Source organism: Prinia subflava, chromosome 8 (assembly GCF_021018805.1).
Source record: "Prinia subflava isolate CZ2003 ecotype Zambia chromosome 8, Cam_Psub_1.2, whole genome shotgun sequence".
NCBI classification, from domain to species: Eukaryota; Metazoa; Chordata; class Aves; order Passeriformes; family Cisticolidae; genus Prinia; species Prinia subflava.
The window spans coordinates 36684568-36705770 of record NC_086254.1 but is presented as its reverse complement, the minus strand read 5'-3'; the positions used below and the strand labels follow the sequence as shown (position 1 = coordinate 36705770).

General features: G+C 38.9%; 1 protein-coding gene across 8 annotated transcripts in view; it reads left to right on the top strand.

Moving 5' to 3' along the window:
- Positions 1-21203, top strand: part of PHF20 (PHD finger protein 20) — a 77066-nt gene that overhangs the window by 11552 nt on the left and 44311 nt on the right. For all 8 annotated transcript variants that reach the window (XM_063404786.1, XM_063404787.1, XM_063404792.1 and 5 more), the window contains 8 exons: positions 3731-3845; positions 9655-9826; positions 10042-10126; positions 10864-10943; positions 14511-14898; positions 15281-15388; positions 16408-16584; positions 17420-17593. In XM_063404786.1, the coding sequence (XP_063260856.1) occupies positions 3763-3845; positions 9655-9826; positions 10042-10126; positions 10864-10943; positions 14511-14898; positions 15281-15388; positions 16408-16584; positions 17420-17593 (1267 nt within the window). In that variant the 5' untranslated portion in view covers positions 3731-3762. The remainder of the gene's footprint in view (positions 1-3730; positions 3846-9654; positions 9827-10041; positions 10127-10863; positions 10944-14510; positions 14899-15280; positions 15389-16407; positions 16585-17419; positions 17594-21203) is intronic.

Below are 21203 nucleotides of genomic sequence, written 5' to 3'. Positions count from 1 at the left end.
TGTGGAAGGCAATTGCATTTCTTCTGAGCTGGTAATGAAGCAGCACTGAGATGAAGTTTGAAAGTGGGGCTGATTTCAAGGAAGGGACTTAGGTGTGACACTTAGTAAAGGAACGGTTTAATCACTCTGCAGGGATTTGGAAAATAGTTTTTGCAGGGTAGGTGTGGTTTGGAAAAGGCTGCAGTGATTTTGCAGTTTTCACAGAGGAAATGGTAGAGACTGTTATTAGTGAAAGTTTGCCATGACTGCTTGGGTTTGCACTGTCTGATAATATGAAACAGATTTTCAGTTTCCAGAGGAGCCCACTTCTGTTGGAACTTGGTGATACGGTACGTTTGGGGCTCTGCACTGACAGGGCCTAAAACGGGAGAGACTAAGAACAACTACAGGTGAAGGTGTACAGGACCTACACTGCAGAGCAGAAAGCTTGTTTAAGAAGTCAGAAATTGTGATCCTTGAAGGGATCAATATTAATGTATTTTCCTCTGCATTGCCCTGAGATAAGTTTACCTTCCTCACTGGTATCTGTGTCTGAATTGTTGAATAGTCTTTAAAAGTTAAATCATCTTATGATGACTTTAATGGAGAGGAAAAGACTCTCCTTTTTAAATAACATGTATTCTTTCAGTAATACAGATTTAGAAACATTTTCTTTTGGAAGTGTAGTGACTTGTCTAAACCCTGAAACAGATCTGATCTTCATAGAGAAGTAAGAAGTTTCGGAGAAAAGCTTACAGCTCTTGGGGTAGGCCTAGTCTCCTTGTTTTGATCATGGTCTTGAATATGTGAGATAAATGTATTCTCAGAAGTACCAGAGCGGAAATCCTGTTTGTGTGTCGATTTAGTTACCAAGTTAGTACAAATTGATTTTCTGGTAAAGAAAATTCTAGGAAAGATGTTCCTGGCAAAACATTCTTATTTCCAAGTTTTAGCTATGAATGTCTGATCGGTCTGGGGTTGTTTGTTGACAAGCTGTTTTATTGTAGTTCAAGGTTTTTAAGTGGTCTTTGCTGGAGAGGACAGAGACTGAAACATAAAATCTCAAAGTAGGTGAGCCCCTGTGTTCAATGGTTGCTTTCTGAGAAATGAAGTTATCTGTATGGTAATGGTCATGCTGGTCAAGTGTATTTCGTCACTGCCTCTTGGCCTAGTTTGTGCAGAGCCATGTCATGGTTCTCGGTAAAAGTTGTATCTCATGGTTTCAGTCTTGTTCTAAGGCTGGATGTTTTCGGGTAAAATGGTTGAGACCCTCTACTGAGTAATTTATTTCATGTAATGTTCTGCCAAGGATGTATCTGCTTCAGAAAGCTGTTCCTGAAATTGGCCACATGGAAAAGCCAGCTTGCTTTCATGGTCTGAGGAGCAGGACTGCTGGGTCACAGTGCAAGCCAGTGGCAGGATTTGAGAGAGAACCCAAAAGAGCCCAGGTTTTGTAACTTGGGAGGGGAGAAAAAGGAAGACTTGGGAGGAGGGGCCAGTGATATGAGAGTTTTGCTCATAAAATTTTTTCTCTTACAACTTGGTGACCTACTGCCTTCTAACAAGCTTGGCCAAGTTGGTGAAGTGCAGTATATGTGTGCTTTGACTAATGTTGGTGTCGGCTGACTAGCTGTGTTCAGATTTTCGTGGAATCTGCTGCCTTTGTAACTCTGATTAAATGACTTTGGCTGTTTTCTTCGGATTTCCTATTAGTTGTGATACTCATATTTTAAAAAATATTTCACTAAAACAATAGTAAGACCTTCCTCACCAAAACATGTGTTTATGGAAGCCATATTGTGTATGATCCTGTTACTGAAGTCAGGAGATTTGTATGTTCCTCTCCAGCCCCATGGAGGTGAGATGAATCCCTTGCATCCAGATGGCAGCTCTTACTGAGGAGGACCACTGCAGGAAGCTGAAATAATGTACTGAGAGTGCCTCTGGGAAGTACATTGGCTTTGCATGTCCCTCCTTAGTGAAAGGGAAAAATAAGTGTACTAGGGAAAGAATCACCTTGCCAATGTCATTTCTTCTATAAGTGTTAAGCAAAATGTATATCTGCCCCACATTTGAAGAAAGGTATTTTAATGATGTAAATCTGCAAAGAAAATAGTGGATATTAGAGGTGTGGGTGGATAAACCTCTTAAAATGAAAATATAGCTTTGCACTTGCTGCCTTTTTTTTCAATTTCTACATTCTGATGCAACATAAACTGTAAAATCCAACCGTCTTTAGTTTTTCTTAATTTCCTTTCCCAGTTGAAAGTTATGGACTCCCACCCTAACCATTAGATGACTGGGCTGATTCAGATTCATGCTGTGTGAACTCCATCTGTTATCAGATCCTACTCTAGGCAATTAATTTTTTTCAGTTCCTAGATGGCTAGAATAATTTATCTTTTGCTGTGAACCAAACTTACAGGCAATAGTATTTTTTCCCCCATGCCCTTGCAGGCTGCTTAAATAGAGGTGAGGATCAGTCTAAAAGCACTGCTTTAGAAGGCGGCAGCAGATGAGCTTTTGGTAGAGAAGTTTCTTTGCAGTGTGGTGGTTGAATAGAGGGGGTTGGTCTGTCCCTGTGGCCAGCCCTTGGCAAATGGCCTGGCTTAAAAAGTGTGGTGAAGGAGTAGCTTTTCCCTGTTGTAGAAGCTTTATGATATTCCTAAGGATCTTTAATTTCTGAACCACACTTGAAATTAGAGTAGTTCTTCACTACTATTAATCCTTTTGTAGATTCAGCTCAGTGGATAACCATTGCTGTTTATGCCTTATAAGAACCAAAATGCTAGTGCTTATTTCCGTGCATCTCCTTGTTCTTGTAGTGTAAGACTAGAAGGTTTTTTATTTTAACTCAAATCAGCTTTGTTCATCTCTAATTGAATCTTCAAGATACATCCTTACTATAAGGACAGTGATACTGAATAAGACTTATTTGTGTTTTTGGACCTTGGGAGCTTGAGGATCATGGGAATGGATCAAAATTTGTATCTTAAAATTGAGGGAAACAACTGGCAAAAAAAATCAGGAAAAATAGCTCTTGACCAGGCTTTTTCACTATGTGAAAAAATGCACCTTCAAAGAAACTACTAGAGCAAGATTTCTTAAATATTTGTATTCTCTATTGGAAGCAAATATTAATGAAGACTTTTTTATTTTCTGGTTAAAATTGGTGGAGAAGTTGGATGAAAGCAATGCAAATTTGCAAGCAGTATAGAGAGTCTTCTAAAATTGGTTAAAAGAAACTACGTATTTCTAATGTCTTTGAACTTTATTGCACTTGTAGTGATGAGGTGACACAGTGTTCTAGAGTGTTTCATTAATGTGGTAGCTGTTGAAAGATTGAAAGATTGTCATTGTGTTTGTTTTGCCCACTTCCTGTTTACTGGATTCCCTGTTTTCATCAAAAAAGGGGTGGGGGGGGGGAGGGAGGAAGTGGGGGGAGATGTTGTGAAACCTCCATCTCATTTATGAATAAACATTGGGTTGCATGGTTCTTAACCTGAAACTTGGACCAATGGACAGGGGCTGAGCTTTACTCTTTGATTGCCCAGTAGCTGCCATTTTGAACATGCTTTTGGAATCATTCTGCACACTGTCACCTGGGAACCCTTGTTTAAAAGATAATTGCCCCCTTTCTGCAAACCAAAATTACAGCAGTCCCTTAACATCTGGCTTCTGGGAATTAGAGTGCTTAAGCTTATTTTGTGTATGTCTTGATTAGTGATTGATATTTAATTGCATTTTTCAGGGGAATAAAATCAGCAGTGTTGATATTACAAAATGACAAAACATCCTCCGAATAGAAGAGGGATCAACTTTGAGGTGGGAGCCCAGTTGGAAGCCCGTGACAGATTAAAAAACTGGTATATTTTTAAAACCATTCATGTTATATTAATTTTAAGTCTTTAATATCTTAAACATTTTGTACTGGTACAATATTTAAAGTTGTAGTCATTGGTTTGTAGGAATCTATAGAAGTTTATATACCAGTGACTGAGATGGGCAGTAGATGCAGATATATTTTGCTGGCCCTCCAGAAGTGTACTGGTGTTGTGTCTGGGAGTAGGACTGCTCTTAAATCTAGTTGGATTTCAGGCTCTTATTCTCCTGAACTTACCCTTTAAGTTCTGTGCTATATATAACATTGCAGAGCAGATACTACATAAGAATAAATTCTTCGTAGTACAGAATATCCTTGCTGCTTCCTTTCCTGGTGCTGTTGTGAATTTATAGGCTATAAAATCTGATTGAATTTGTTAGGCCTGTGCTCATATGAGGGTGGTCAGCTTTAGAATTAAAAGAACTGTGTGGGGAATCATGTTCCATGCTAACAAGTCTGGTTTGGTGCCTGTCTTGCAGCTCTCAGCTTGTGAGGAAGAACATTTTTCTTCACTAACCACTGCATTAGGAAGATGAAAAAGAGCCTACAAGTTACTTGGGCTAACCTTGAACTTTCTAGGTTTCTAACTGTGTACATTTCAGGTAGTTAGCTCAAAACTTAGCATTTAGTAATTCTCAGTGAATGAGAGATAAAATGAAAACTGCCAAAGATACCTTAAATACAGAAATTAATGTGGTTTTATTAGCTCCTGTAGACAACTTGTCTTTCCAGAAGTCAACTGTAGTTGATTTTTATTAAGAAGTCTGTGTGGGTTAGATATGATTGTACGTGAAGCTCTGGAACCTGCCAGCAGGTGAAGTGTGCAAAGTCAGTATTGAAAACCATATGGACATCTCAGGAGGACGGTGTACTGCCTTAGACACAGGGGACTTATTCCAAAACATCTTGGTTGTATGCAGAGCATGTTCTCTCCAGGTACAAGGCCACTGGAATTGTGAAAGTGAGAAAACATAGCTCTTTCCATAAAGAATGTAAAGTATGAACATTAGATCCTATTCACATGTTAATGTGGCTTACCTGTGTAACCAAGAGTTGTGTAGGTAAGCACTGGTCTGAACCTGCCTGCATTTCCAGTGTTCTTGAGTTTTGTTAGTACAGAAGAAAAAAGTCAGAGTTACAAAAATAAGATCTGTTAGACTGTCTGTAATGTAGGCTTTTTAAAGATGCAGTTTGGTGTAGCTGATGTTTAAGGCTGATAACTTGTGTCCATGACTGTTATCCTTCTGACATGTTTGCTCAACAACAGTGACTGAGTATGAGTATACATAACTCTTCCACGGGAAAACTCTGTGGTGGGGGAATTCAACAACCTGCTCTACTTTCTGCATATCCCTTGGCTTAAATTTGAATTTGGATATGCTATTTGTTCCATGTTCTTTGTTTTTTGTAAACATTTGATTTTAAACGACCTTTCATACACACAGTGCTTTGCAACTCTGGTCTCACAACTTGGTTATGAACTCTCGAGTTCTGAAATCTTTTGTTTACTTTCTAAGGTTTGAACTCTGTATTGTGTGCATTTGCATTTTCAGGGTTTCTAAATAAAAAAAAATTAAGAGCTAGGGGCTTAGCAAAACTACCAGTGCTGACACAACTCACTGGGTGTGAATTTGTGGAGGACAGCAGACTTTTTTTTTCCTCTGCTGCTTTTATCTGCCCCTGTGCAATCCGGACCACTCTGTGGTGTGGTTACAGTGCACCCCTGTGAGGCCACGTGATTATTCTGTTTGCTGACACTTGCTTTTCCCAGTGCTAGACTGTTGGAGGTCCAAACTTTCCTTTTGTTGCTCTGTTAGCGCCAAAACATAGCCACAAGTCTCCTGTTTGGTTAAAGTGCTAGCTTTGATTTCTGTTCTCAGTACCAAATACATCAGTTGATTCATGGGCCACTACTGCCAGTCCATTGGCAGTGATGCTTTGGAAAATATTTCATGTCAGAGTGTCATATACTTCTCTTTCATGTCAGTGGCTTGTGCCCCAAATTGCTAGTTGAGGATTTCCAGGGTGTTTGGATGTGTTGTCAACCCTAGTGAAGAAAAAAAACAAACATTGTATGCCAGCAAAGTAGTCATTGTGGAGCCTGCTCCTTGTCAAAGTGCAAAGTGAGTTTTGCATCTTTACTGCCTGTCCCAAAGGTTGTTGTATTTGGAATCATAGCATATTGGCAGTGCGCTGCAATTCCTGGTGCAGTTGTCTGTCATGTCCTACACTTGAATCCAGGGAGTACAGTGAGTACTTCTGGTGCTTGGCGTACGGTCTTAGGGTTTGGGTTGATGCATCAAAACTGTCATGAAAGATTTGTCTGTGGGCCTCGGGTTGCTATAGGGAGAGAGCCTCTGTCGATGCTGAAAGGTCTCTTAGTACATAGTGCTGGAATTCAAAGGATGGAGAAGGGGGCTGCTGCAGTAAGGCAGGCCTGAGCGGAGGGATCCCAGAGGGCTTGCTGTAGCCATGGATGTGGGCACACTGTCCCAGCTGAATTGACTTTATGAAATATTTTGGATTGGATCATTTAAACTGATTGATGGGTGGTTAGTTGCATCCTCTCTTACTGAAAAGAGGATGAATGTGCTGGATGCCTGCAATAGGCAAATGATGTTACTTTTTGTTACCTTGTAATGACAACTCTAAGTTTTTCTGTCTATTGTCTGGGTAAAATGGATGTGAAGGGGCTTTTGATTCTGGTTTGAGCTCTTGAGTAATAGTGAGAGTATGGTGCTACCCTGTTAAGATTCAGATTGTCGGTCCTGTGAGTTCAGTTGTTCATGATGTCAGGAATTGGTCTAAGTACTGAAAGATGAACCACTCTAGCTGTTGTCTTTCACAGTCCTGGTTCTCCTCGATGCTTCCTTTCCTCTCTTCATTACTTTGACTGCACTAAGGTTGTCCCTTCCCAGTTCCAAGGGAGTGGGGGTTTATAGCAATTCTGTTATAGTATGTAGAAAGAGAGAAGGGAAACAAACTAGTCCAGGGAATTTCCTCTTCCCAAAGAGGATAGTTTTTCGTTTGTCTACCATAAACCCATTTTCATACTGTTTGCTGTGCTTTGACAGCTGTAGTCTGAAGTTGCCAGTCATTGCATAGTCTATTCAGTTCTCTGAGCTTTTGATTGTCACTTAGGTTCTTAAAAAACCTAAACCAGCAGTCTGGGCATCTTAGAGATTTTCCCTTACTGTTTAGCTGGTTCATAAGTTTTTGAAAGGTATGAACTCATCACTCCTTTCAAAGTGAGCTGGAAAACTACTTGTTTTGCCCTGCCTGTATCTTGCAAGATGTCGCCGATTTCAGTGTTTCAGATAAGTATTTAAATCACCATTTGGGAATTTCTTACCCAGCATTAGGTGTCTTGAATACCCATTGAAGTTGAATACTTCCTTTGTGGTTTGGGGGACAATGTGTGAGCTACCCTGGAAATATCTCAGTTATACTCTCGGGCGTAGCCAGGCTTCAGCTATTGGCCTTTCACTTTGTGTATCCTCTCACAGTATGTTTTTTAATAGACAAGTCTCAATTTCTTTTACGTTATGTCTACCCTTATGTATGTTCACAGGCTGTTCGGAGGAAGTGTATGGATAATACTCTATTACTCTTCTGTATATATCTGTGAGCACTTACGCCTCCTGATGTGGTGTGCTTGCTCAGTTCTGTGGAAGATGTGGAGGAAGGAAGCTTGGCCTGTCAGTGTGTGGTGCTCAGCGCCGTTGAGGACCTGTGAACCTTTCTGCTTTGTTTTATAGCTGCCAGTGCTCTCATCTGAAAGGAGGGCGGTGTTGGGGAGAGGGAAAGAGTTCGTGGATAGGTCTAGCACAGCTTCTAGTAGGTTTACTGCTGCAGTCGAGAGCACTGAGTACGTGTTAACTGATGTTTATTGCTTCAAAAAGAGAAAATTTTGAGGCTTTGCAGCATGTTCCCCAAGAACTGAGAGCTCTAGTTCAACCGTACTTACTCGGGTAGACTGAAACTCAGTCTCACTGTGAGATATGCTTTTCTTGACAATCTTGACTCCCATTAGTGAAGTCGGATAGGTGCAAATGACACTGATGTACGATTCTGGGATGACAGTTCTTGTGGAGAAAATTCCTTCTTTTGCTGGATATGAAGCATGGAGCAGTCTTGCATCATTGAGTTAGTTGGCACTTGTAACTTGGACTTGTCCCATCTCAGTGGTAGAAAGTGGACTGTGCTTCCCAGAGGTGGCTTGGACAGGATTATTAGCTTGATACTGAGTCAGCACTATGTCCTTTTTATCAGCTTCCCTCTTCATCATTGAAAATCTAGACAAGTCCTAGGTGTACTGCAGTCCCAAAGGCAAGAGCACCCTTCTGGCTGCTCTCTTGTTGCAAGGATCTGAGATTTCTTACCTGGTTTTGCTGCACTTAGATTGTAAGGAATGGAATGCTGATTTTTGTCATTACCTGTACTCAGTGATATCCAAAAATAATTGGTTTAGTAGAACTAGGTTGTGACTGTGACTATTGACCCCTCATGAACTTGTGGAGAACAGTACTTGAGTTACCTAAATATAAAGTATCTTGACTGTCACAGGAAAGAAGTTTCTTTTTTTTTTCCAAGAAGTTAGAGATGTCCCTGCCATAAGTATCTCCCATTGGAGTTCCTCTCCTCTACAGCCTTTGCTGCATGCATTTTGGTAATATATTGGGATGAACTAATGGCATAGCTTGATGTGTGTGGCAGTGAGTGTTAAGCAATGTGTCAGTCTGTAGTTGCAGTGTAAGTCTCTAGCATGGCCTGTTTGTAGCTCTTTGTGAAGTTATGACTGGACGTGTCTTAGATCTGCTGGAGGATTTCAGTTGCAGGTAGATTTGCTTTCCCTTTGTGTAGGGTTGTAGAATGGTAGCATGGATTGCATTTGAGTCTTAAGTCTTACATGTCTAGGTGTGATCCTTTCAAGATGCCACTTTTTTCTACCACTTGTTCTATCTTTCAAGTGTGGTTTACCAGATAAAGAATATTTATGGATTTGAGTTTTGTCTTCAGCCCTTTGTTCAAGTATTCACCGAGGCCTTGCCTTTCTTTCAGAATACTGAAAACACTGACAAATGGAAATTTTCTCTTGATGTTACCATTGTGGAAGAGAAAGCATTGTACTTGGAATGTTACCTTCAGTTGGGGTAGTGAAATAGCTGTGATTCTGAAATACTGAAGTTACAAATTACCAATGCAATTAAAAAAAATACAATTTACAAGGTCTTCCTGATCAGAAACATTTGAATTTGACTCATCTGAGATTCCTCTGCTTCTAATGTACGAAGAAATGTGTATTTGAAAATCCCAGGGTTTTGCAGATGAAATTTAACTTTTAGAATCTAAAACTTGGATGTTTAGTGCGCCTGCTGGGTTTTTGCTGTTACGTTGGGTAGATGATGCATGGATATCTCAGAAGTGAGTGTATTGACCCCCAGGTATTACTCTTGATTGGAGTGAACTGAAGCTACTGATTTTCTAAAATGTGACATTTCTAGATGTAGGGAAGGTCTTTCTGACTTCAGAATCTGTAGTTAAATATCTTTTTCCACCCCAGACTAAGAACTCCTTAGTTGTCTCCTTTTGCTGCAGCCAATGTTTGCCTTTGCTGTTCAGATTTAGATTTTCTTATCTGCTTTGCTGTCATTATATTGCATCTTTATTGCTTATATAAGTGGTACATCAAATTAATAAGATTGGAGGAGCTAAACCAAGGTTTATTTGTATGAAGTGTCTGAGACAGCTTACCTTATTCTTAATTAAAATACTTTAATCTGCCTGACCAGGTATCCAGCGCACATTGAAGAAATTGATTATGAAGAGGGCAAAGTACTTATCCATTTCAAGCGCTGGAACCATAGATATGATGAATGGTTTTGTTGGGACAGTCCTTATTTGCGTCCCCTAGAAAAGATACAGTTAAGAAAAGAAGGATTGCATGAGGAAGAAGGTTGTGCAGTAAGTAGAAATTAGAGGACATTTGTGTGTGTAACAGTTTAAGGTCTGTTTGTATGAATGATGACCTTTAAAACGCTTCCCTGTTGCTGTGTTACCTGCTGTGTAAGTTTTATGATTTCTTCTAATCATTAGAAAGCTAGTAATTGAAAGGTTTAAATAAAGTTGTATGTTTCAGTAATTCTCAGATGAAGATGCTTCTAACTACTGTTTTGTAGGGATTTCATATCAATGATCAGGTGTTGGCATGCTGGTCTGACTGTCGCTTCTATCCAGCCAAAGTTACTTCTGTTAACAAAGATGGTAAGGACTCCTGGTTTTGTCATGCTTAGTTGTCATGTATTTCTGATTGTGCTGGAACCTCGTTGTTGACATGGCGAGATACTATAGCAGATGGAAAACTTGGAAAAGCTGTAAAAATTGCATTTTACAGATGGAAAGCTGTAAAAATTGCATTTTCAATTATGTGTTTTAGTCTGTCATTAATTTTTTTATCTTCTTACTTTGTTTATGAGATAAAAACTTTCTGCTTGGATACCAGTCAATAATTGGTTTAAGTATATATGTGGGAAAAGTTGTTGCTTAAATTTGTTGTTGTTGCCTGTAAACTACGATAAAACCTATTGTCAGAGCTGCAAAATCCCCTTAAAATTCAGAAGGGAAGGGGGAACTGTGAAGGATTTGTTCTAGTGCTGGGCTTGCTTTAGATTGTCTGTGTTGTAAGATCAAGGAGAAAAGGCTGTGTAATTATATATTGAAATATTCCACCAAAAGTATTTCGGGGTTTTGTGAGTTAGGTGCATCTGAGGAGCAACTCTAAGGTTAGACATGCACCTTTATTTTGACCAGAATTGTTTTGGTTAACTTCACTGTATCTCTCTGGCCTGTGATAGGAGCTCTGTGTTGAGGGTTCTAACGACACAGGTAAGACAGGTTTCATCTAGAGCTAATTGTGCAGCTGGAGTATTGGAGTTGTTAGCTGATGCTGTGTTAAATAACTTCTGATCTTTGAACTCTTATGCTTTGTTTTTGTATTTTAGGAACATACACTGTGAAATTTTATGATGGTGTAGTTCAGACAGTCAAGAACATTCATGTCAAAGCTTTTTCCAAAGATCAGGTAAGTATAGTGTTTGTGCAGCTACTATATTCTTAAATGCGCAGTTCAGGTGGTTAGATTTGGTGAATTATAAAACATGAAATTAATGAAAAACCTTTACCGCTAAAATACAGTGTGTCTGAAATGAAGTCCCTTAAAATGAAAAGGGGACTTCATTTCCCCTTCATTAAGGGAAATACCTTAAAATGAAATGTGAATCTTTGTGGTATGATTTGCAAAGCTCTCAGATTCTTTAAATGCACCTCCTGAACTAAAGAAGTCATAGGTATGTAAGTAAAACAGATTTCTAAAAGTCATTGGAAAATTCAGAGTGTGCATACTAAAGCTAGTGGTAAGGTTTTGTGACTCATGCTGTGATTGTTTTACCTGTTTAAGATTACTTTAAATATATATGTCTTTAAAAATAAAACAGTGACAGCTATGGAGTGGACGGAAACTATTCTTTCCCAAAGTAACTGCTTAATATTAATGAGACTTTTAAGGAAGATGGCTATTAATGTTTTACCTCACAACTTTGAGAAGATAAGATTTTTGAACTATTCTTTGTTTTCCTTCTGTGGTTTGGCTGTTTTACCAACCCTTCACCTGCTCAGTGCAATGTGTTCAATCTTCAGCTCATGATAGAAAGTAGTAGCAAGCCATTACATTAAAAATAATAAAAACTGTCCTAATAAAAACTGATGGTGAGAAGGAAGAAGTGCTGCTTTGTACTACGATTTTTGGGTACAGGCATGTAGGAAAGGCTGAACCAGTTCTGGTCTTGAGTAGCTTGATTAAAACTTTTTGAATATCTGCTTCAGAATAATTTTCATTACAGGCAGAGTTTTAAGTTTGATCTCTTGCCACATATTCCTGTGTGGTAACTGTCCATGGATTTTTGTCATGCTCTCTGCCTTTACTTTTCTGAAATTTTTAAATTTGAGCAAAGAAGTTGAATCTGTCTCCCCACCACAAGCCTTAAACAGAGATTCCAGTAATGAATATCAGTGGTACAATTTAGATCTGTCACTGTTGTGAAGAGGTAGGCCAGTCTACCAGATTTCTCTATCTGGTAGGGAGGGAACACAATTTCACATTTGCCATAAAGTGCCCTTAATAGCTTTTAAATGGTTATCATTGTGTGGAGTGGAAAGTTGTCTAATACTCACAAGTGAACTAATGCAGAATCTTCATTTCCATGAGAAATATTTTTACGATATTTAGCATTAAGTAAATGGAATTGAACAATCTGAAGAAATACTACTCTGCATAAGAAAACAAAACCATTTTGTCTCTCCTTTAGGAAGTTTCATGATTCTGCATAGCTTTGGAGAGGTTTTGAATGAAGGTGGAAGAGGTTTTTGGTTTGGTTCTTTTTGTTTCCTTCTTTTATTCTTTGTCCAAGATTTCTCTTAGCCCAAGAGAATCTCCTAAGTTATACTAGAATATTTTTTCTGTCTAAAGCATAACCTGGGAATTTCCTAGTGAGCTCTATTTATACAACCAGAAGTAAAATTTAAAAAAAAACAACAACTAAGAAACCCTTGAGCCATTGGAATGCTCAAGATTCAGAAAAAAAATAGGTACAGCTGTAGTGTAGCAGCATGTTGGAAGTGGAGAGGAGGTGTCTTCTTCCTGTTCTCCTGGAGAGGTGGAGAGAGGGGAGGTGTGAAGGCACACATGGCTCATATTTTAGTACTTGTTAAGGAGGGAAAAAAAAGTCTCCAAACCACACAATTCCTGAAGGGAACATAAGCAGGTCATAATTTCTTTAATTGCAGTATTATCTGTCCCTGTGTGTATAGCGTGTAACTGGCTATGTTGAACAATGATGGTAAAATGCTGATGACCTGTAACAGTGTGAATGTGCCTTTGCAAGGACACACAACTTTTAAGAGTTCAGTAACATCAAGAGGTAATTCAGACATATTGTATTCATTATTCAGTTTCTTGATAATATTTTGACTGACATGGCTTATGATTGTTCCGGTAGCACATAATTGATTCAAATCAGATGGTTTTGTGAGCATCATAAGTGTTGAAACATAGTTACCTGAGGGTTGTTTTTTGAGGTGGTAGGTTTTTGTTTCATTGGGTTTTTTTCCCTGATATTTGAGTTGCTGCTGAAGCTTCTCCCTTAAAGAATTTACAGAATACAAACTTACAGGATGTCTGGTAAAAGAGGTGCTCAGACATGTGAAAGACTTCCTTCCCATTTACCTGTCTGTTTTCATGAAATATACAACAATTTGATTTCACACTTTTAAACACTGCTCTTTTTTTTTAATCACATCTGTACCAAATATGGTTGAAATAATGTCACAGAGGGTGGAGCAGGTTGCATGTTCACCATTTTAGTGCAGCAGTATTATTTCTTAAGGCTTTCTGAAAAGGTATCGGTTCATGTAAACCACATATAGACAGGAGTATTGGTGTGGGAAGAGGCAAGATGTAGTGCAGTACAAGGAAATAGTGAGTTTTAAGTGGATTCTTGGAATTTTATATAGCTCAAATCACCTGTTGCGCTTTCTTTCCCCAAGAAGATGTTGAGGTATTTAGCCTTTCCTGTCCTCTGATCCTGGGTCAGAGTTCAAGATTCTTGTGTCTGGGAAGGAGCATGGTTGCTTTTTGATGCTTCAATTAGGCAACAGGAAGAGAGAACTTAATTGAATTAGAAGCATTGTTGACACATGACCAAATATAAATTATTAATCCATGTGCAAAGCTAGAAGATTTCTCTTCATCTGGAACAGCCTGTAGCAGGGCCACTGGAAAGGGAAAAAAACATAATCAGCATATATCATCCTCCCTGCCCCTTCCCAGTGGTGCAGTATAAAGCCTGATCACAAAAGGTGAAGGACGTGGAGTAGCAGGGAACTGTTGATACAGGGTGTTCCTCCTGGCCTGGTGTTAACCAGTACGAACTATGGGGAAATGGGCTGGCCGTTGAATGTTGCCTCAGTAGTGTGCTGACCAGAGACTGTTAAGGATTTTCATTTCCTCTCATGCTGAACACAAATTACAGAAAAAATTTCAAATTTTGTTTTTAAATAAAAATGTTTAAATTCTAACATCACAGGGTTCCTGATGACTTTGCTGATTAAAGTTGCTTTACATGACTCTGCCTAGCAATATCAGCAGCAATGATTAGTGCAAGCAAACTGTGTGTCTGTTTTGAGTGAGACTCTTTTGTGAAAGGAAGAGAGTTTGCACATCTGAATGACTGAGCCGTGTGCCATTTTCTGTGCTCCTGACTCCCACTCTTTCTGCAGTGTCTCAAGTAGGTTTCATGTAGTACTGCAGAAGCTAGTAGGGACTCGGCCTACATCTAGGAGCAAAGGAACAGCGAATCTCTTTTGCCACTGTGTGGTGAAGAATGGTTTTCTTGTCCTGTCCTGTTCACATTGCACAGGTCCTTCACCAGTTCGGGTGCCTTTAAGTTTTAAAAATCTGTGGGTTGTAATAGAGCATGTACTTTTATCACTTGAAAAACTGGACAAAGATGCAGATGTATTTGCTAAATACGAAGGGGAGGGGGTGCGTTTAGACTACAGTGAGTTAATTTTCCTGTCATTCTCTTTATTCTAGAATACTGTGGGTGATGCTAAGCCTAAGGAAGGAGGTAATGAAATTCCATCATCTCCTGAAAACCAGGAGAAATTTAAAGAGCAGAGGAAAGCAACAGGTAATGCAAAGAAAGACGAAGATGAAAAGACATTAAAGACCGAGAAACGAGTTAAACAACCTGATAAAGAGGGAAAATTTATAGTCATCGCGGAAAAAGGCAAGATCTCAGAAAAGAATATATCTAAGAATGGAAAAGAAGACAAAGAGAATATATCAGAGAATGATATGGAATATTCAGTAGATACACAAATTGAGAAGAAGCCTGAGAATGACAAGGTAAAGAGTCCACAGGAAAATGTGAAAGAAACTAAGCGAAAGCGTGGCAGACCACCAGTAACACCTCCCACAGGTATGTAGCCAAGCTTAAATGTTTAGGCATGTACCAAAACACTTCTAAACTTACCTAAAGGAATAAGAAGTGTCTTGCTCTTTCACACCTAAATATCTAAAAACTTGTAAAGAATTTTTAGTTCATGTTTGTTCAGGACAGCCAAGAACATACTGAAGTTTGAAACCTTGGTGGTTTGGTCAGAGATTAGATTTAGACAAGTAACCATCATGTAATATAAAGCATTCCTGTAGTAGGGTTAAGTACTGCTGTGTGAGTTTTAGAAAGCCAGAAGCTGTATTTATGAAAGTGCCATATTTTAGATTGTAAGGCTTGGAAATTTGTATTACTGTTTTACAGCTTTGTATTCAATCAATTTTTCTTCTGTTATCTAAATCTGTAGAGCCAAGTTCTCAGACACTGCAGCCCATAACTTTGGAGTTAAGACATCGGAAAATACCTAAAGGAGGTGATGTTCCATTGAAGCGTCCCAGGATTGAAAAAAACTTGTGTGAGTTTTTTGGGATTCAGCTCTCACACTGTGTGTGTGTATAAATATAAAAGTTCTTCAAGCTTAAAGGGTGGGGGAGGGATAAAACGGCTGTGGTATTAATCTTAAACTGTCATAGATGTATTGACTGAAATACAGCACCTGATTTTCTTAAATTTGCCATTCATATGTGGGATCATCATGCTGGAATTCCCTCCTAAATCTTGGAAGTTGGTTTTGGATAAAGGAGGTATAGGTTGTGAGCCTTGATATAAAAAGTCATAGATGTAGGGGTGGCAGTGTTTAAATTGCCTCCAATATATAGATGACTGTAAAAGCCTTAGAAGTTATAGAAACTCTTCAGTTACTAGATGGAGGATTAAATTAGGGGCACTTTAATACTATGTAAATGTTCATGCCACTGCAGTCTAATAGAGTATATCTTCATGTGCTGTGTGTGAAGGCTGAAGTGTGTTGATGAGGAAAGAAAATTAGATTCTCTGTAGTAGTGTCATGATCCAGGAGATGAAGATCTAAAGAAAGCTCTTTCCTTCCTTTAATACCTCAGTCTTAAACTTCAGTGTGTATGGGTTATCCAGCTCAGTCATAGCTGTTTGTGTGTCTGAACTGTCTCATCTAATGATACTACTTAGGTCTGTGGAGCAGCTTATTTAGACCAGCTCCACTATAATGTGATGAACACACCCCCACTTCTCTGCAGAATGCTTCCGTGTGCATTTTACTCAGTGAATTTTTTTTCTCAGTAAGAAACTAGTAAGATATGGAGCTGTATTCATACTTCAAATCTGTTACTAGAAGAAAGAAGCTGAGAGCTTTTGATGTATTTTTATGCTTATTTGTAACTTATTGTAGCTTTTACAAAGGCCTAATTATCCAGGCTTCTTAGCTTTTGCTATTAGCCTTAATCCTCAAAAAACAAAAATTCAAGGAAGTCACAGGGAGGGAGGAGCTCGAAAGTTTGCTTGTGATCTGCTTGTACTCCTGTAACTGCATAGTACCATTAAATACCATTGTTCCAGCTCAAGAAAAATTTAAGAATTCTTCAGATAATGCCGAGAGAGACCAGATCAGGAGGCGATCTTCAAGACTCTCATCCGGTATTAGCCATGAGATTTTAAATACAGGTCTCGTCACAACTTCCTCAGAAATTCAAACCTGGAAAGATGCAGTATCTAACCAAAGTGAATCAGAAAATGGTAAGTGCCTTTGCAGTGTACTCTGGTTTTTTGTGACGAGGTGGTCATGTAATTGTTGCAAGGTCTATATTTTCAATTGCTTAACCTGCTGGCTCCATATCTGCCATTAAAACCTGATTCCATCAGCAGTGCAGGGAAGACTTATAGAAAGACTCTATTACTCTGCTGCCCTGATTTTGGCTTTTGATTACTCTTCTGTCAGTAACCTTACCACTTCACTTGGGTGGTGGGATCTTTTCCAGCAAAAGAGAGCTCCATAGGCTGTAAAAATATCCAAGGAATAGTTTGGTTTGGGTTTTTTTTGTTGGTTTGCTTTCTTTCATAGGGAATGCAGGTTCTGATTGTGAAAATGAGGTAATTTCAAAGTTTTAACACTTTCAGATTATAGAAGTAATAGCCCAAGTATTGAACTCAGAGTTGCTGCCATTTAATCCTTTTGTTGAATGCTAAAAGCATTAAATGGGTTTCCTCCCAAATTTTACCTTAAACCAGGACAACAGGGTGGAGATAACACTCCCTTTTCTGCCCTGTGCTTCACTGCATTTCCCTTTTAAGGGAGCTCTGGTAGTGGTTTGAGGAGATATGTCCTATTCTGGGCTATAAGCACTTAGTTAGCTTGTGTGTTTCTAAGCAGCTGTAAATTTACAGGGGTGCTACAAGTTAGGTGTGTTGCAAAAATTTTGTGTAACCAGGAATAAGCAGTCAAGACCTCAGATGAGTATCTTTCTCCATTATAATGTGATCAAGATTCCCCCTCCCTGCCTCCCCCCCCCACGTGTTCTGCAGTATGCTTTTGTATGCATTTTACTCAGTAGAAAATTTTTTCTCATTCTAGTCCAGTTAGATATTCCTGTCGAATCTGACCAAAGTTTCAGTGAACAAGGATCACCTGGAAACACATCGTATAGCACAGCACTCAGTACAGATGCCAGTTTGCAGGAAGAAAAAGCTGAAGATGCTGAGTCTTCCTCTGTTTCTGTCAGAACTCAAGAACCTTCTGCTGCTACAGGTTCAAGTTTTTCATATTTAATGTTAATGCATTTCTTAAGGCAACTGCATCAGGTATTTTGTACTTGTACAAGTGTTAAAATTGTGCATTCTGACAATGTTAACATTGATTAAAAAAGCATATTTTAGTCCTTGTGGACTCAGTTTTAATCTTATGCTTTCAAGTTGAACAGCAGTCTTAAAAGTGGAAAGCTTAATTTTTAAATGACTGTGTAATATTTTCAGCATGAGCGATGAAGTTAACAAATGCTCGTTTTCAGTGTTTGGAATTCTGGGTTAAATTGAACTTAACACCATAAAAGGTCAGGTTTTTTTCTCCTTAATGTGCTGGAAGTATGTGGTAATATTACAGTTACTGCAGTTTGGGAATCCTGACTGTGCATTTTTATATCCTTATGTTTAGACTTGGAGGCTTTCGTGCAAATTTATGAAATAATTCAAACATTTCAGTATCTGTCTTAATATATGTACTCTATTTTCTCTTAGCTGGGGAGTGTTCTTATCTTGCCTCTTCAAATTAAAATTTCCATGCAGATAGTAGACTGTCAAAACATGGTGCTGTCCTGTGATTATTTCTCATAACTTTAATCTTTGGATCTACAGCTAACTGGGGAAACTTGAAGTACATATTTCCTAGTTTATGCTGTATCAAACAAGTTTAATTTTAAGTGTAACAGAGCATTTGGAGAGATTTATAGTTGTTCAGCATTGCTGGAGTAATCTATGTGTGTTGTTTGTTGGCTATTTTAAATTTGCTCGATTGCATATATCTTCTTTCACTCACTCTAGTGTAACTGTTCAAGTGACATGTTCTCTCCCTTTCCATTAATGAGTACTCTCAGTGCAGGAAGGAACTGACCTCTTTCCTCTGCTCAGGTTAGATGTGTAAATGGTCTTCTACTGTTTAGAAATTCGAGCTCTTTTGAAGTTGGTCTCCTTCAGCTATTGCTGAGCATTTGTAATTTGGGTTTAAATTCAGGAGAAATCCAACTGAGTGTGTAATATTTTTGTGTGGTGTCATCACACTAATGGAATGTGTGGGATGTGGTCTGAGCTTGCTTCATTAGATACAAGCAGCAAAGCTGTGGGAACAGGGTGTGGCTAACACCTGCCCAAAGGCTCTGATAGGGTTTGTGCACTCTTGTTCCTGGCTCTTCTGTCAGGACTTGAGCTAGCTAGATTAAAGTTAATTTGAGAATATTCACTCACATTGAATTCTGATCTGAAGTACAAGACTGGTGGTATGTACAAATCCACACTTCTGAGTATGGATTTTATTTAAATAAAAGTTATTTCAGTTAACATTAGAAATCAGACGTGCACCTCAGTGGACATCCAAATGTGGCAAGCAGGTGTTTTTATTGTAGAGCACTCCTAAGGATTGGGGATAAAAGCTGTGCAGGGTCTTTGAGTAAATATTGTCACCTGAAATCCAAGTACAAAAATCTACATTTCCATACTTAAGCAACATTAAAAATGTTACTAATGAGCAGTTTTAGATGAAGATTTTAAAATTCATAGATTCTACAACAGATAAATCCTTTGCAGGTAAAAGTGGATCTGTGTTTTCCTCTCTGTGCTCTGTCCTGGTTGTGGGACAATTCTAGTACACCCCAGTGCCGATGAACTGCCTGATGGGGGAACAGTAGGCCTTGGTCTTTTACCTGGTAGTAGTGTGTGTGTGTAGCAGCGTGACAGTGACAGGTGCCTCTAGGTGAGATCTGAAAATGCCTCTGAAAATAACCAGTGGCTTCTGCTCTTGTGGAGGGCTAGATATTTTGCAGAGCCCAGGCATTCTATCCTAAAAATAACTGATGTTGGAGACTGGGAGCTGAATTAACACATTTATGGCTGATTATCAAGGGAACAGATATGCTCCAGATAGGATAACTGTGTGTCAGTTACATTCATTATGTTCTCAGTCTGCCATGTGTTTTAAAGAGATTTGGAACTTGGGAAGGGGCAAAGTGCATTGTTGAAGAGTAGGTGATGTGTGTGGGAGAAGAGGGTGTCTGATGTATGTGGACTCCCACAAACTACAACATAGAAGTTAGTCATCGGTAACTTTTCATATGTAGAACAAAGGCAATATTCTAACCCAGTATTACCATTATTATTTGTCTGTAGACTTTAATTCTAGTCACTTACTGGGAATTAATTGTCTTCCTGTAGGAAAATACTGTAAAACCTAGCTTTTCCTCAGTATGATATATTAGTCTTATTTTGGCATTGTTGAGTAATTCATTCTGGTAGTACAGATTTTACCTTGCATGGTGTATAGGAAGAACATGATTTTTATAGCATTTGAATATCAGGATTTTTTGAGGACATGAGCACTCCTTTTAAAGGGTGTTTTTCTAGTCACTGGTTGGTAGATGATTCAAGATTCGTAGTGGTTGCATGGTCAGTTTGCTGACATTTGTAACAGCAGACACAGTCTGGAGTCTTCCTATGACTGAGATGTTTTAAATTGTAACATGTTCTGAAAGGGCAATATAGCATTGCTTGTCAAAACTGAAGTTCTCTTTTAAAAAGTTCCAACAAAATTCTGAATAGTTACATGTAGTGGAAGATTAAAATCCTGTTCTGCTGGCTTTTGGCACCTCTAATGACAAGGGACCGGAAGTGGTGATCAGAATTTAGCTAAATCAAACTGTCTTTCCAAAAAATATGTGACAGTCTGTTGGCAAATTTTTGCAGCCAGTTAAAGCTCTGCATATATCCGAGAACAGAAGCATTCCACTGCTGTTTATGTGAGTTTACTCCTAAAAATTCCTTTTACTTTTAAGGTGAGCTGCCTTTGCTTTGCACAGATCTGCTATCATGCTTGTAGTGGTATTTGCTAGCACTCTTGAAATTACTTATTTATTTGCATAAACATGCATAAGGGATTCTATTCGCCTTAAACCTGCTTTTCTAATTTTGTTCACTTAGCTTTGGATTTCAATTAAGGAGAAGCATAAGACCTTTTCATCAGTTTGAGAGAGTTGCTATTTCTCCTGCAGCTCATCTCCATAGGCTTTAATCCCTTCAAGGTAGCGTTAAAGTTCTGATTTTGAGCCTGACTATATATAGTAGGTAAATAAGTCCATCCTGCCTTTGCTGACTTAAAGCTCCCTAGGGTGAGGCACCACAGTCTGGTCACAGTGTTTCAGTTACAGGTTAAAGTGCACATAAAACTTTTTCCATCCCTCTCACCTGGCTCCCTCCACAGGCACATTGAAGTGTAAGCGGCGCGCTGCAAGGCTTACATGCTTTACTGCCTGGTACAGGCTGCTTTTATTGGTACCAATTTATTTCCAACACAGGGGAAAACTGGTGAGTGGAGTGCCATAGGAAATACTGTCTTGAGTAGTTCTTGCAGTGCCAAATAATGTTACATCTCAAAACCCCACAAGTTTATAAATATGTAGTGAACGGTGATTATTGATGCTCTTATGTATGTCTTACACCGGGCATCTCCTTCAGTGGATTCTGGATGCACTGGAAGTTCTTGGATGCTGTCTTTACCTAAATTAGCTTGAGAAGAGCAGTTAAGCAAGATGGTTTTTGTTTCACAACTGAGATACTGAAAGAGAGATGGTTTTTGAAAATAAAGAAGGAAATGTAGT